Below are 16,007 nucleotides of genomic sequence, written 5' to 3'. Positions count from 1 at the left end.
TATGCTATTATGTATGTTCTGTCTGTTTTAAAATAAAAAGGGGAGGGAAAGGCCAGGGTAGCCTCGAGAAAACATATTTGGCAATAGTTTTAAAATCGAACCAGCAAAAATTGATAGTTTTTCCTCTGTCATTTTTTTTTAATTAAAAACCTAAAAAAAAAAAAAAAGAAAAGAAAAAGCAGACTTCCTTCATATGATGTTCATGGAAGTGAATGCAAAAAATCATACAACAGTTTTTCTAAACTGATTACAACCAGTCAGATTTGTTTAGACTAAGAGTCAGTTTAGCTACTTCCTGTTGGGGGGTGGGGAACATGGACAGGCTTCTCCATCTGACCTGATTTCATCATCATCCTAGTGGCAGAAGAGCTAATCTCAGAGAGCAAGAGGGTATAGTATGTAACTAGAGGGAAAAGAGTCCTTGCAGGGATACTGATCTCTGACATACACAGATTTCATTTCAAGTGTAAAATCACCTTATGGCAACATGTCACCGTTGCATATGCTGTCTGACCTGCCTGCCTTCCCTCATTGCTTCCTCCCTTTCTAAGTTTTTAAATGGAAAATTTGGCCTATTTAGCTTCATCTGTTGTCTGAGTTGGAGAGGGTTAATCTATAATCATTAGGAAAATGAATCATGATATAGACTGTGGATCTCACAACTGTTCGGTTACAGAAACCCATGTACTCTAAAAAACTATCAAGGACCCCAAAGAATTTTCGTTTCTGTAGGTTATAGACATAAATATTTACCATACTAAAAGTCAAAATTGAGAGACTTTTTAAAATATTTATTGAATTTTTATTTACAACTTACCATAATATATGTATTTTTTAAACTAATATAAAAATATTAGAAGATAGGTACTACTTCATATTTTTATATTTTAAAAAAATTTTGGTTTTAAATAATTTCTACACCCAAAATGGTGCTTGAACTTATAACTCCAGGATCAAGAATCACATGTTCTACCAACTGAGCCCACCAAGCACCCTGAGTTTTGTGAATTTTTTTAATGAGTAGTTTAATTGAGAATAACTAGACTGTTTTGTTACTTTCTGCATTCACTTTGTTCTGATATATTGATTTGTTTGTGTTATATGAAAATAATCTGATGTCAAACAAATACATAGTTGGGAAATTAAATAATTGTAAACTTTATCCTTTAACACTACACCAATAAATAGTTCCTTGAAAGTTAATTGTAATGTGGAATCTGACCCCATATTGATAAACATTTTGCACTGTTATATAAAAATCTGTTGCCCTATCTTGCATTTTGTATAGATCTTTTTACCCATACGTGATACTGACCCATCAATCTACCATCCTTTGGGATGGCACAGGGAATTAGACAGATCTTCCTAATGTTGACATATTTCATTATACAGTATCAAAATATCCCATTGTTACTATCATCACCAATCCCATCAGAAAGGCCTTTTAATGTTGTGATGCTGGCAAGCTCCTAGTAGTAGATACACGTTTTCCAAATTTCAATTTTAACTTAAAAGCCTGAATTTCATCCTTGGTGGCAGATACTGTTTTCCTTAAACTGACTGGCTCACTTTGTTCATTTTCAGAAAATGTCTAACTGATACCCAAGTCTGAATAGCTCTGGTTTTTCTGTTGATTGCCCTTTCAAGTAAAAATGGAGTTCCATTAAAAAAAAAAGAGCTAATTCAGTTTGAAACTCCAATGATCGCCAAAATCAAAAACTAATGTACTTAGACATTATATATATATATATCCTCTTTTGATACTTAGAATACTAAAAATATATGAACTTAAGGATTGAGAATTGATAAAGTTAATAATTTTTATTCTTCATGAAAGGTATTCTGAGTCAACATGGCAAAACAATACAAAAAAATTGTATCATCATTAAAATGGGTTTGACTCTGCAGATCTCCTAAAAGCATTTTGAGAAACACTAGGAGTCCCCAGACCAATCTTTGAGAACTGATGCAGATAATTCAAACAAATTAGCCTATCTCCTGAGACATTCAAGAAGCCCATTTCCTTTCAACAAGGGAATAGTTTTGCATCCTTGAAGTAGTAACTGATTAAGTAGAGGTGCCTGGGTGGCTCAGTCAGTTAAGTGTCTGACTCTTGTTCTCAGTTGACGTTTGATATCAGGGTCATGAGTTCAAGCTTTGTGTTGAGCTCCATGCCAGGCCTGGAGCCTACTTGAAAAAAAAAAAGTGGATGTCATTGTTCCTCTTTCTTCTTCTTTTCCATATTGCTATCGTTATCGTTATTGTGACTTTCACTTGTGAAGGCAGTGAAAAACTTACATATTTCCAGTCACTGTCTTTCAGCAATAGATTATTAAAAGTCAAGCAGTATTTTGGATCATATAACCTGACACATTTACCTACACTTCACATATTTAGAAATAGTAACTCAACTGTCTTCAGGGCCTAATTACCCAAAAACTCCTGGAGAAGGCACACTGTAAAAGAAGAGAGAGAGACTATTTTCTATTTTAGGGCATTTCAATTTAAAAAAAAGTTTCTATTAGATGTTACAGTGGCCATATTAATTGAGTCTGTGAGGCCAACGAGAAGCTAAATTTGACTCTTCATTCCCAGGTTTTCCCATACTTGTCAAGACCACATGATTTCGTCTTACCTCATCATAGATAACCAGACTCACTACATATATTATCCAACATTGGGTACAGTTTAGAGTGAAAGGTAACTCGCTTTATAATTATTCTAGGACACTAGATCTGCCTGACCCTATTCCCTGCATAGTGGAACACAAGCTCACCCAGTGATAACCATGACTTCCTTTTCATGGGGCCATTTTCTTCAATTTTTGTTGATGAATGTCAACACTGAACTTACATGGATAAAAATAAAGAATAAGTGAGGAAGAGAGAAATTTAATTATGGACTATTGGCATCTGTGTCAGAAAAAAAAAAGAAAAGAAAGACAGACCAGTTTTCACAACTTAATAACTATCTTCCTCAAAATAACCAGTACTTGCTTTTACTTTCTATGCTTTCTGAATGCAAAACCTTTCTTTTTTCTTGTTGTATATTCTTTGGTTTCCTTTATTAAATGACTGCCTCAATGGAATATCAAACACTTTTCCAATTGGAAATGAAAGGACACTGCAGGCTACAGTGAGATATTCTCTTTGAGTTCTTCCCAGTCTTAAGAGTTACAAATTAATTTAACTTTCACAGAGTGAGTTTCCTGTCTGCATCCTCAATTTCAAGCTAACCAACTGTTCACCTGCTGGCTCCTTAGCCATCCCCCATCTAGTTCTGTTTCAGGAAATTCAGCAGGTACCCTGTGTCTTCAAACACAAGCAGGTGTAATATGTGCTCTGAGTGAAAAATTCCATCAAACTCCTTCTAACTCTGTGTTTAGAGTGTCTTTTATTAAAAACCAACCTAATCCAGACTGATCACAGGAATCAAAATTTATTTAATCAAAAAGGAAAAAACTCCATCTGGCTGAAAGCCAAGGAGCTTTGAACAGAGAAGAAGAGAACCATTTCTCAGGAGCTAGTAGTCATCTCTCCATGATTCTATTACTTCCCTTCCTCATTTACACCAATTCAGTACTAAAAATGACATTCCCTCTCTGTAAATATTCCTACATCTGCTCATATTTCCTCCTTCTTTCTCCATGTACACACACATACTGCTATTTGTAGATAGAGTTTGGAAGATGAAATGGAGTGTCTATTCTTATCATTGGCATATGGTTATATCCCTTCTGTCTCACAGGCAAATTTTGAGTCTATCAGTTTCATTTTGTAGCAGAGTTGAAGGAAATGGTTTTTCATTTATAGTACAATTTTTTTTGTAATTTTACAGCTGACAGTAGAGTCCCAGAAAACAAATGCTATCATTATGATGTGTCAAAGTTAGTTTAGGGAACCCAGAAATCTTCATAATTTATATAAATGCATAAAGTGGCATTTAAAATTGTCTAGAAAAGTAACTGATTATTTACTCTATAATTTTTAAGATTTCTTTATTTTTTAAGAATTTTTGAGGTTCTTTTTTTAAAGATTTTATTTATTTGAGAGAGAGACTGAGACAGAGATAGTGACAGAGATAGCAAGAGAGCACACAAGCAAAGAGGAAAGGGTGAAGGAGGCTCCCTGCTGAGCAGGCGCAAGGCTCAATCCCAGAATCTTAGGATCATGATTGAAGCCAAAGACAGACACTTAACCCACTAAGCCACCTGGAGCCCTCTACTCTAACTCTTAGTTTTGTTAAAACAAAACAATTATATACACACACACACACACACACACACACATACATGTATATATATATATATATATATATATATATATATATATATATAGGCTATTTCCTATTTGGCCAACTTTGAAAAAATAAAGGTATGCCCATAACTCATGACTAAATACATCTTTTTCATTATTAACACCTTTTTTATGCTCTGGGAATAAACTGGTATCAAGCAAGACCAGAGAAGGAGCTCTACCAGTCCCTTCATTGATTTTTGTAATTTTTATACTCATAGGATATAGGTCTGGCTTCCATACATGCTCAGAAAAAGCCTCTTGTTTGTGAGTCAGGGCAAAGTGCTGGACCCTTCAGTCACCCACCCTGGGGCTACTAAGTGTCATATTCCTACTAAATGCACAGCTGACCATATATCAACCCTAAAAGACTCTTGGGAAAAGAAAGACTCTCTCTTTTTTCAAGGAATCTTCATTCTTTCTTATAGAGGACAATCCCAAGTGTACTGTTTTTGCTTTTGACCTTTTATTAAATAGCAACATATTAGGGGAGGGAGTTAAGAGGAAATTATATGAACAATATTTTATATTCAAGGTCAAGAATAATAGAAAAACTAGAGGAACAGGTGAGGGAGAGTTCACTAGTGACATTAGAATGACAGGCATAGGGGCGCCTGGGTGGCTCAGTGGTTAAGCTGCTGCCTTCGGCTCAGGTCATGATCTCAGGGTCCTGGGATCCAGCCCCGCATCGGGCTCTCTGCTCAGCAGGGAGCCTGCTTCCTTCCCCTCTCTCTGCCTGCCTCTATGCCTATTTGTGATCTCTCTCTGTCAAATTAAAAAAAAAAAAATGACAGGCATAGCAAAAAAAATGAAATAGATCACCCAGTATTTCATATACTTTTAACTTGGAATCGTGGACTAGACTGATGTCCCCAAAGTATCACTGAGAGATGAAGACTTTTTTATTGTCATTATTAACAAATTCAAGAATCAAAAAGATACTGCCTATCTACTGCAAGTCAGCTTAGGCTTATTGCTCACATATAAACTTTGTGGATCTGAATGGAATTTCATCAACTCCATATGAAACACTGATTATCTCTACTATCTCACATTGGTTAAAAGACCTTAAAAGACTTACAATAACTAATTCTAATGTAGCCTGGCTGTCCAGTGGTTTCCATGCTCTTCCCAGCCCTGGTTCCCAAAGAGGGCAAGCTAAAGCTATCATGGTTGGGGGTTGGGTGGTAGAGCACATCATGATATGGAACTTGGTCATTTCACTACATGGCCAGTTGTAAACAATAAAAAGTATCCTATTTTCTTTTGGTGTATTTTTTCTGACAGTATATACCAGCTTAAAACCAATGTTTTTAAAAATTAATTAAAAGCAGGACAATCTCATATTTTATGAGCTTCATTTTGACACCTAAGGATTGTATGTTAGCATGGTATTATGGTTCTGTTTTTTTGGGTTTTTTTTTTTTAAGATTTATTTATTTGAGACAGAGAGGAGAGAGCAAGTGGAGGGAGGGGCAGAGGGAGAGGGAGGGAGAGGAAGCCTCAAGCAGACTCCCTGTCAAGTGTGGAGCCTGATGTGGGGCTTAATCTCAGGACCCTGAGATCATGACCAGAGCTGAAATCAAGCTCGGCTGTTCAACTGACTGAGGGATCCAGGCACACCCAATAGTAATTAATTAATCAGTTAATTAATTAAGTTATTTATTTGAGAGAGCTGGGTGGGGAGGTAGAGAGAGAGGCAGACAGAGAATTTTTTTTTCATAGCGAGAATCTTAATCAGGCTTCAAACCAAGTGGAGCTCGATCTCACGACCATGAAATCATGACCTGAGCTCAACTGACTGAACCAGACAGGTGCCCCTAGTTTTTAATAATTACAGTTTGTCTAGCAAACTTGGACTCTTAAGCACTGTGATTACAAAAGTGCAGTTGAAGATGAATGTGGAATAAAATAATAAATGAGAGCCCTGGTAGGGAGAAAATTTGGAAAACCTATTAGGCCAACCTCTTCTCTTAACAAAATGGAAACTAGGGATTTGAGAAGATTCAGTGAATTGGTAATTGCTAATAAAGATAAAATACCAGAAGTCTTATTTATCTTCTAACCCTTATTTCTAAGCCAGTGTCTTTTGCAAAATTTTGTCTAACAAACCAAATGATGTTGATGTAAACTTTAGTGTGAAAATCATATAGCAATGCACTACTAGAAAAGAAATAGGTGAGTATACTTGGCCTTTTAATAGAAAATTAAAAGAAAATTAATAATTAAAAGAAAATTTAATAGAAAATGAAAAGCAAAAGCAGAAACACAGTATTGTGGGTAAATAGCACAAGATACACATAACTACCACTAAACAAATCAACACTTAGATATCCAGAATCAAAATCAGCTAATTTACTTTCAGATAATTTTTTTTTACTCTCAGATAAATAATCTTGACATGAGAATCAAATTATTTAAGACTGGAACTTCTAAAATATGAAAGTAATTATAATAGTTACTAAGGACTTAGCAATTCCAGAAATTGTATTTGGCCTGTTAAGTTAAAACCTCATAACCACTCTAAGAAATACATGACATTACTGTCTACATTTTGCAAAATACATAAAGATTTAGATTAAGTAACCTGCCCTAAATTGCACCACTAGTACCTGGTATGACTGAGATTTATACTTAGTCTGGTGTCATACTCCATGTTTATAGCAACTTATCATAATAATCGCTCAATAGAGCAATATTAACTCAATATGAAATGGAGTGTGGTCGTCCATATACTGACTCCTTCATGCAGTCTAAGTCTGATATATTTAGGAAACAGGGACTTCAGTTGGTCCAAATATAATATAGTCTTATATTTCATTCTTTTCTATGTACATGTAAGAGAGAAGCAGAGGAAACCATTTTATCCAATTTAGATCTATGAAAGGTTAACAGTATTCTATTTATAGCTTGGCAAAAGAAATAGTTTTACTCAAAACTAGCTCCCCTGCAAAAAAAGAAGCAGCACAAACTATGGAAAAATCCTTTAGTACAGTGAAAAAAATTAAGGATGATACAAAAACATCAGTAATACATTAATCTGATTTGCTCTTCACTTCACTTTCTTATTTCTGTTTTTCTGTGTGTATGTTTATATCATGATATATCTTTTTCAAAACTTTCCAAGATTCCCAGCCATCAATAAAGTGAATAGAATCAAGCCTAAATTCCTAGACATGGGATACAAGATTCTCCAAAAAACAGGTTCAGCTTCTTGTTCCAGATATATCATCTGCTATCATTCTACAAATGGTTATCTCCTGAATATCTGGCAAAGGAATCATCTCTACAAGGAGTCTGGAAATTTTCCACCTAGAACTGACTTACTGCGTGTCTGTGCTGATTTGGAACTAGATGTTTACCTGAATCTACCATTTCCTGCCTTATGTCATTCATATGGCTACATAAGTGTATTGTCTGGCTCAATGGTTAATTTCAAAACAAAGAATGTGTCTTCTTTGTTTTTTCCTACAAACTCTTATTCTGCAAAAATTATAAAACAAAGTAAAATGTAATTAATTTTATAATATAAATAATAGTCAAACTAAATAGTTTTTCTTTATAATGTTCTTTTTTTTTTCATTTTATTTATTTTTTCAGTGTAACAGTATTCATTCTTTTTGCACAACACCCAGTGCTCCATGCAAAACGTGCCCTCCCCATTACCCACCACCTGTTCCCCCAACCTCCCACCCCTGACCCTTCAAAACCCTCAGGTTGCCCCAACCTCAGGTTGTAGTTTTGATGTACCCATCAATAATAAATTCGTGGTATGGACACAATTCTGAAACTGTTTGCTTTAAAACTAAATAAAATAGTTTTCCTTTAAATAATATGAATTTTGAAATGTTTCTGTTAAAATACCTTTCAATAAAAATAAATATTATAAAGAAAAATCATTCAAAATATACTTTTAGTCCAATTGATTCCATTAAAAGCCAATGCTTCTAAATTATACAGATATTTAGAGTTCAGGTCTATCCAGGACCCAGAGTCATTTAATTGCAGTTAAACAAATGCACAATAGATTGAATTACCAATTGATCAATTCAATTAGGCCATTAAGAAAACTAAAATAAGAGTTTCAGTGGATGGGCCAGTTATTTTAGTCAACCTAGTGCCCAAAGCAGATTTATAATTCAGCAATTCAATCTACTGCTTGGCACTCAGACGTCATGAGAACTGAATAAAGCTAACCTGACAGTCCCAGGGGCCCCACAATACCTCATACATTCCCCATCACGTGCAACAAAATACTTCAAACCATCTTGACCTTACTTAGTGTTGTATTACCAATATATCCCCCCCAAAAACCCTTTGTGACAATTTAAGACTAATTTACTCTGTTAAAAACATACAATCCCTAATAAGCAAGAATTCAATTCCTATCTTAAAACATCAGTCAAATTAAATTAGTTACTGATTTCCCTACCTTTGAATGAAAGAATTATGCATTTAATCTGGAAAATATAAAATGTTATGAGGAACTGTTAAGCAAGTATGACATTTAAAAGTTTGCAATTTATTTTGAACACAGTAGCACCACTATTCCACACCCAATCTCAGAGAAGTATGCCACTGCCTCACTTTTACTGAGCCTGGATTCCACGCTCTCCCTCATATGCCTTATGTGATGTGTTTCCAAGACTTATCCTTAATGAAGATCTCTTCCCTCATCTTCATTTCTGAATCCCGTCTGATACCATCATGGGTCAGTTCTCTCCAGGTTAATGCTACACGTTCTACCTTATCTCCCTCCCTTCAGTGTATCTTCCGTACCTCCAGTTCGTCCCCTCCAACACTTTCTGTGCCCTATGACCTTGTTAAAAAGACTAAGTGCCTACTGGGTATCTACTTAAAGATACAAATGTAGTGATCCAAAGGGGCACATGCAACTGAGTGTTTATAGCAGCAATGTCCACAATAGCTAAACTATGGAAAGAACCTATATGTCCACCAACAAGTGAATGGATAAAGATTATATATAATATCATACATATATATGATACTTTATATATCATATATTATCATATTTTATATACATATATATAAAATGGAATAGTTTGCAACCATCAAAACCCCCCAAATCTTGCCATTTGCAACAATGTGGATAGAACTATAGTGTATTATGCTAAGTGAAATAAGTTTATCAAAGAAAGACAATTATCATATGATCTCCCTGATATGAGGAATTTGAGAGACAGGGTGGGGGGTTGTGGGAGGAAGGGAAGGAAAAATGAAGTAAGATGGTACCTGGGAGGTAGATAAACCATAAGAAACTCTTAATCTCAGAAACAAACTGAGGGCTGCTGGAGTGGGGGTGGGGGGAGAATGCGGGGAAGGGAGAGGGTGGCTGGGTGATGGACACTGGGGAGGGTGCGTGCTATGGTGAGTGCTGTGAATTGTGTAAGACTGATGATTCACAGACCTGTACCCCTGAAACACATAATACATTATATGTTAATAAAAAATAAATTAAAAAAAAAAAAGACTAAGTGCAGGTCCCCTGAAAAGCTACGATGTCTCCTTTCTCTATGCTGTGCTGACACTCCTCTTCTGACCTGGGGTACACTTCCTTGCCTTTCAAAACTGGCACCTGGTAATTCTACGCGAGGGGATGCCACTACACTTCTTCCTTCGCAGCACAGTCCACATATCCTTGATTTTATTCAAATTAACAATATGAAATTTGGCTTTAAATAAACTCTCCACAGATTATAATGCAAATGTGTCTTACAAGGTGAACAAATGTAAATGGTGATTTGGTGTTTATGTCTCTGTGTCTTTCAGAACTTTCTATTTCAGATTTAATATTTAATTAGTCCAACTTTATCCCTTAATACCTCTGGAAAAGACAGCTTTCAGTCATAGTAAGATAGGCTAGCATAGTTTTGCCAATTTACTATGTGGCTTTCCTAGGCTTCCCATCTGATTGACTTAGATGCATTATTAAGGACATATGAATATAAATATTTAAAATTTTTGTGTATCTAATGGATGCCTAAATAAATGCAGGCATGTGTTGGGAATAAATGCTACATTTGCATCTGTCACTGCCTAGTGGATGGAAGGAAACAGTGGTGCTGATGATTATTGACACATTTAAGTCAGTAACCCTGTGACTGATGGAGGAGAGAGTATACAAAAGAATTAAAAGAGGCTTCAAAATGTCCTTATCTAAGTACCTGGAAATGTTCAAACTGCCAGTTTACTTTTGAAGAGACTTAGGAATGTTACCCTCTACCTAGCGAAGGACTTGTGATAACTACACGCAGCACGTGGAGACAAAAACCAACATCAGTGCTTTGATAAGGGGTCTGTCCCAACTACTCAAGTGCGTGTCTTCTTTGTGATCCTCACAAGGGAGTCTTTATAAACCCTCCAAGTGCAACTAAATGAGAAAGCAGATATTACACAGAAGATCATAGCAGTTATTACAAGAGAGGAGCTGTTAGAAAATCTCCGGTCTAACCTCTGGTCATTTAGGAGAGGAAAAGGAGCCCAGAGTCTTAGATTTGCCAGAAGAGAAAGGAAGATTAAGATAGAGGAAAACAACTTTCCTTATCATAGTATCAGTCCCACTATATTGTAATGATTTATATGCCCATGTTCACCCAGAACTTTCACAAACCAGGCTCTGTGTCAGTCTTAATCATTGCCACATCCCTGTACATAGCACAGTGTTTCTCGGAAATGAGTATATGAATTGGTGAGGAAATGAATGTTCAGTATTAACCTGGGGAACGTTCTTAACCTTGCAGAGCCTCACTTTCATCCTTTGAAAATGGGGATAATATTCATGGCTTCTTAGAATGTTATCAGGGGAAAATAAAGTAATATATTAATGATGCTTAACAGTGAACTTTACACAAAGAAGTGTTCATTGTGTATTAATGGGATGAGTGAATGCATCCATGAATAAAGCCAGATATAAAGAAAATATATATTTCTCTGGAAACTTCAGCTACAAGACTGGGAAGAATATGGAAAGCTTTTGGCTTACCCTCATCTAATGTCTCATTTGGATAGAAACAAACAAACAAAAAAAAATGTAAAGCAAAACCCCAGAACTTAAAACCAATTACAAAGGATTTGTTAAGGAAAAAAATTCTTGTTCAAACGACTCCAAAGAATATAATTCTTAAGAAAATAAAGAGCACAGCCAAACCTGACAGAATTCTGACTTCGGCTTCATTTCCTGTTCTTGAGCTGGCTGGATTCCGAGCTAAGCATCGATAGATTCCAATGTCCCCCGGTTGAAGTCGGCTGATCTGCAAGGCTCCAGAGGGCAAGACTACCACTCGGGAATCTCCTGGGATAGGAGTCAGGTCTTGTTGGTTTTTTTGCCAGTGTATTGTTGGCATAGGTTCCCCAATGACTTCACACTTGAGTAGCACTGTGTCTCCCATGAAAGCTGTGACAGATTCTGTCTGGGATAGGAACCTCAGTGGTCCTAGGGGAGAAACAAAGAAGGAAGGATAAATCCATTAGAAAAGGCATAATAATCATCAACAAATAATCACATTGGTACTTTTTATAGAAAATTATATTTGAGGGGTGCCTAGGTGGCTCACGGGTTAAGCCTCGGCCTTCGGCTCAGGTCATGAACTCAGGGTCCTGGGATTGAGGCCCGCATCAAGCTCTCTGCTCAGCAGGGAGTCTGCTTCCCCCTCTCTCTCTGCCTGCCTCTCTGCCTACTTGTGATCGCTCTCTCTGCCAAATAAATAAATAAAATCTTTAAGAAAAAAAATTATATTTGATGTTTTGTCAAATTTTATCTCATTCACTCTTCATATTTTACCACATTATGTGCCTGATATTACAATAGTTTCTTTGACTAAAGAAAGATAAACATATTGTCATTAATCTCTAGAAGCTTATTATTTTGTTATTCTTCATTGATAAAACAGCCTTGTAAAATAAACAGAATACACAAGAACATCCTAATTTTACATACAAGGAAAATGAAGTTCATAGAAATGGAATTCCACACACAAGCTTACACCATCCTGTAAAATAAGACCTGGTTCTTTTTTTTTTTTTTTTTTTTTTTTAAGTTGACTCCAAACATAATATAGGACTTGAACTCATGACTCTGAGATTAAGAGTTACTTGCTCTACTGACTGAACCAGCCAGGCACCTAGTTCTTTTGAATCCTGGTCCTATGTGCTTCCAAGTACATGCCTTTGGACAAAGGATTATGAAGTTAAGGAGGTTCACAAAGGACTGGCCAAATGGCATGGCCTACAGCAATTTTAATAAAGATGGGTGACATTAACCACTAATTATAGTAACAGAGAACACTCTTGTTTGGGTTGACTGCTTCAGGTAAATGATCATCAGTATTTGCCAGTTATAGTTGTGGTATACTGAGAAAATGAATTAGATTAGCTTGTGTTTCCTGCCTGTCCGGGTGATCTACTCTGTAAGATTCCTTTGGTAACTTTGTTCATTTCTATGGGCTATAATATGTGATAAGAGCTAACTCAACTCCTACAACCACTGTGATGTTCATGTACAGTAATATGTGAAAAAGATGCATTCATATGGATGATTAAGCAAATGTAGGAAAAAGAAAAAAAAAAGAAATGACAAAAAGAAAATAAATTGACCATTACTGAGCATGAGCATAGTGAAAGAGAAGTCCCTTATATCATGATGTTGTACATGAGAAGGGTAGAAAATATTTTGATCTTGCCCTTTTTGTGAACAGATGGATATATATTTATGACCCTAGTGCTTTGATAGTAAAAAGTTTTTAAATATAAACATATTTGAATGAATTATGCCATCACTGATAGAACATTAGCAATTTTATTTTCTAGAGTTCATTTAATTAAAAATTTTAAATTCCTTGATTCATGTTTCATTCATTACAGTTATATTCCAATATTTTGATTTTCACTTCAATCTTTTTGGAATTGTTTTCATTGTGTATTCATTTCATAATAAAATTTAATTCAGTCATCATTTTGGGATTCAAATCAAGTTTTTCTGATCATATTTTATGTTACTGTGATGTTTTTGATTTTATAGATTTGTTTTAACTGAGTCAAAATTTCCTAGGCCCAGGATCAAATTTTACCAATAAATTTTCCATCAATATGTAGGTAATAACAAATTCTATGGTACTCAGTTTTAACTACTATTAGTTTTATTTTGGGTCTATTAATTCTCACAAACCTAACTTTCCTTACAATTTGAAAAAAAAAATTGGGGGAGTCAAAGGGGGAAAGAGAAGATGACTTCATTAAAACATCATAATTAAATATGGGAGATAATCATAAATGCTGTAGAGAAGTCTCCTTCTGTAGCTGAAAGTGGGATTTCATTATCTCTTTCAGGGATTAGACTATTTGAACCACCAGATAATTGAATCTATGAAATAGGAAATTATATCAATATCACATATAGAATAGGTAGAAGATATCAAAGATGGTTTGCCACTCATTATACCTCCATTCACATTAACAGACCTGCAGATCTATAAACGCAATATTAAGGCTGTTCTTAAGTAAGTTAATTCTAGACCATGCAGAACCACTCATACTTGTGTAAATATTAATTTATCAATTGAAATTTATCCCAAACACAAGGTACTAAAATTATTTATCTAGATCCCCAGTTAAGACGTTAGAATCTGGATTCCTGGATTTGTCTGTCTCCCTGCTACAAATGTATCAACAGGGGGTGCCAGCCACATGCATAATTCTATTCTTATTTTGTATCCAGAATTATTCCGTAACTATGCTAGATTTACCACTGAGTAAAGACCAAAGGAATCTGCTAACTTGTGTCCTGGCTCATTGTTCAAAATCCAGTTTCTACACTCTTTGTAGTGTCACGTCTAGTCTATTCAAAATTTAAGTACATTAATAAAACCGATTGCTAAAGTATAGATTTAAAGCATGTACTTAAACAGATAATGGCTGTATATACTACACAAGGCAAAACTGCAATAGATAGTCAGCCAGATGTTGCAAGTGTTATGTAGGACAACAGATTTTTTTCAAATTTTTTTTTTATTTAACAGTTTTCTTCTTGGCCTTCACTTCTTATATTTTATTTTGTAGTTAAAGAAATAAAGTTGGAGTAATTTACCTACACATACAGATTATGTGTTTTATAAAACACAGGAAAAATATTTTGAATAAATTGATGAAGTATCTGGATACTTGTATATTTTCAGCTATACACTCTTGTATAAGTTATACACAAGGGATAAATTTCTCAATACCTACTTTATGTTTAAATGTCTGTGTGTTCCAAAAACTCACTCACGAAATTCTAGTTAATAAATATAATAAAATAAAATATTGAATGAAAGGGTGAAAGCATACCTTGGAGATATTGTAGGTTCAGTTCTAGAGCAACTCAATAAGGAGGATATTGTGATAAAGTAAGTCAAATGAACTTTTTAGTTTGCTGGTTCATATAAAAGTCGTGATTACACTCTATTATAATCTATTAAATGTGCAATAGCAATACATAGCATACCTTAATTTAAAAGTACTTTATTGCTAAAAAATGCTGGGGGAATTGGGGGGATGGGTTGGCCCAGTGATGAGTATTAAGGAGGGCACATATTGCATGGAGCATTGGGTATTATACGTAAACAATGAATCTTAGAACATTACATCAAAAACTAATAACATTAAAAAAAAAAAAGCTAAGCATCATTTGGGCTTTCAGCAGCTTAAAATCTTTTTTGCCAATAGAGAGTCTTTCCTCACTGTTGATGGCTGCTGACTGATCAGGGGGTGGTGGTTGCTGATGGCTGGGATGGCTGTGGTAATTTATTAAAGTAAGACAACAATGAAGTTTGTTACAGTGACTGACTGTTCATTTAGTGAACAATTTCTCTGTAGCATGTGATGCTCTTTGATAGCATTTTACTCAGAGTAGAACCTCTTTCAAAATTGGAGTCAGCCCTGTTGCTGCTTTTTCAACTAAGTTTATGTAATATCCCAAATCCTTTATTTTCATTTCAATGATGTTTCCAACATCTTCACTATGAGTAGATTCCACCTCAAAAAAACCACTGTCCTTGCTCATCAGTAAGAAGTGACTCCTCATCCATTTGAGTTTTATCACCAGACTGCAACAATTCAATCATATCTTCAGGCTCCACTTCTACACCTAGTTTTCTGGTTATTTTCACCACATCCATAATTTACTTCCTCCACTGAATTCTTCAACCCCTTCAACTCACCCATGAGTGTTGAAATCAACTTCTCCCAAACTTCTGTTAATGTTGGTGCTTTGACCTCCTCCCATGAACCATATATAGGATTAGTGACATCTAGAATGGTGAGTCCCTTCCAGAAAGTTTTTAATTGACTGCCCTATTGCATCAGAGGGGTCACTATCAATGGCAGCGATAGCCTTACAAAATGTATTTCTTAAATAATAAGATTTGAAAGTCCAAATTATGCCTTGATCCATGGGCTTCAGAATGGATGTTGTGCATGAAAACATTAATCTTGTTGTGCATCTCCAACAGAGCTCTGGAGAGACCAGGTGCCTTGTCAAAGAGGAGTAATATTTTGAAATGATTTTTTTTTTCTGAGCAGTATGTCTCAACAGTAGGCTTAAAGTATTCAGTAAACCATGTTGTAAACAGATGTGCTGTCATCTAGGCTTTGTTGTTCCATTTATAGAGCAGAGTGGAATTAGCACAATTCTTAAGAGCCCAAGAATCTTCAAAATGG

General features: G+C 35.3%; 1 protein-coding gene across 1 annotated transcript in view; it reads right to left on the bottom strand.

The window, feature by feature from the left end:
* The window catches only part of DCC (DCC netrin 1 receptor), a 1,182,017-nt gene that overhangs the window by 638,320 nt on the left and 527,690 nt on the right, over positions 1–16,007 (bottom strand). Inside the window, exon 3 of the mRNA XM_046024141.1 lies at positions 11,464–11,748. Within this exon, the coding sequence (XP_045880097.1) occupies positions 11,464–11,748 (285 nt within the window). The remainder of the gene's footprint in view (positions 1–11,463; positions 11,749–16,007) is intronic.

The sequence above is a fragment of the Meles meles genome, chromosome 12 (genome assembly GCF_922984935.1).
Source record: "Meles meles chromosome 12, mMelMel3.1 paternal haplotype, whole genome shotgun sequence".
NCBI classification, from domain to species: domain Eukaryota; kingdom Metazoa; phylum Chordata; class Mammalia; order Carnivora; family Mustelidae; genus Meles; species Meles meles.
Note: the sequence above shows the minus strand (reverse complement) of the source record. Positions and strands in the feature narration are given on the sequence as shown.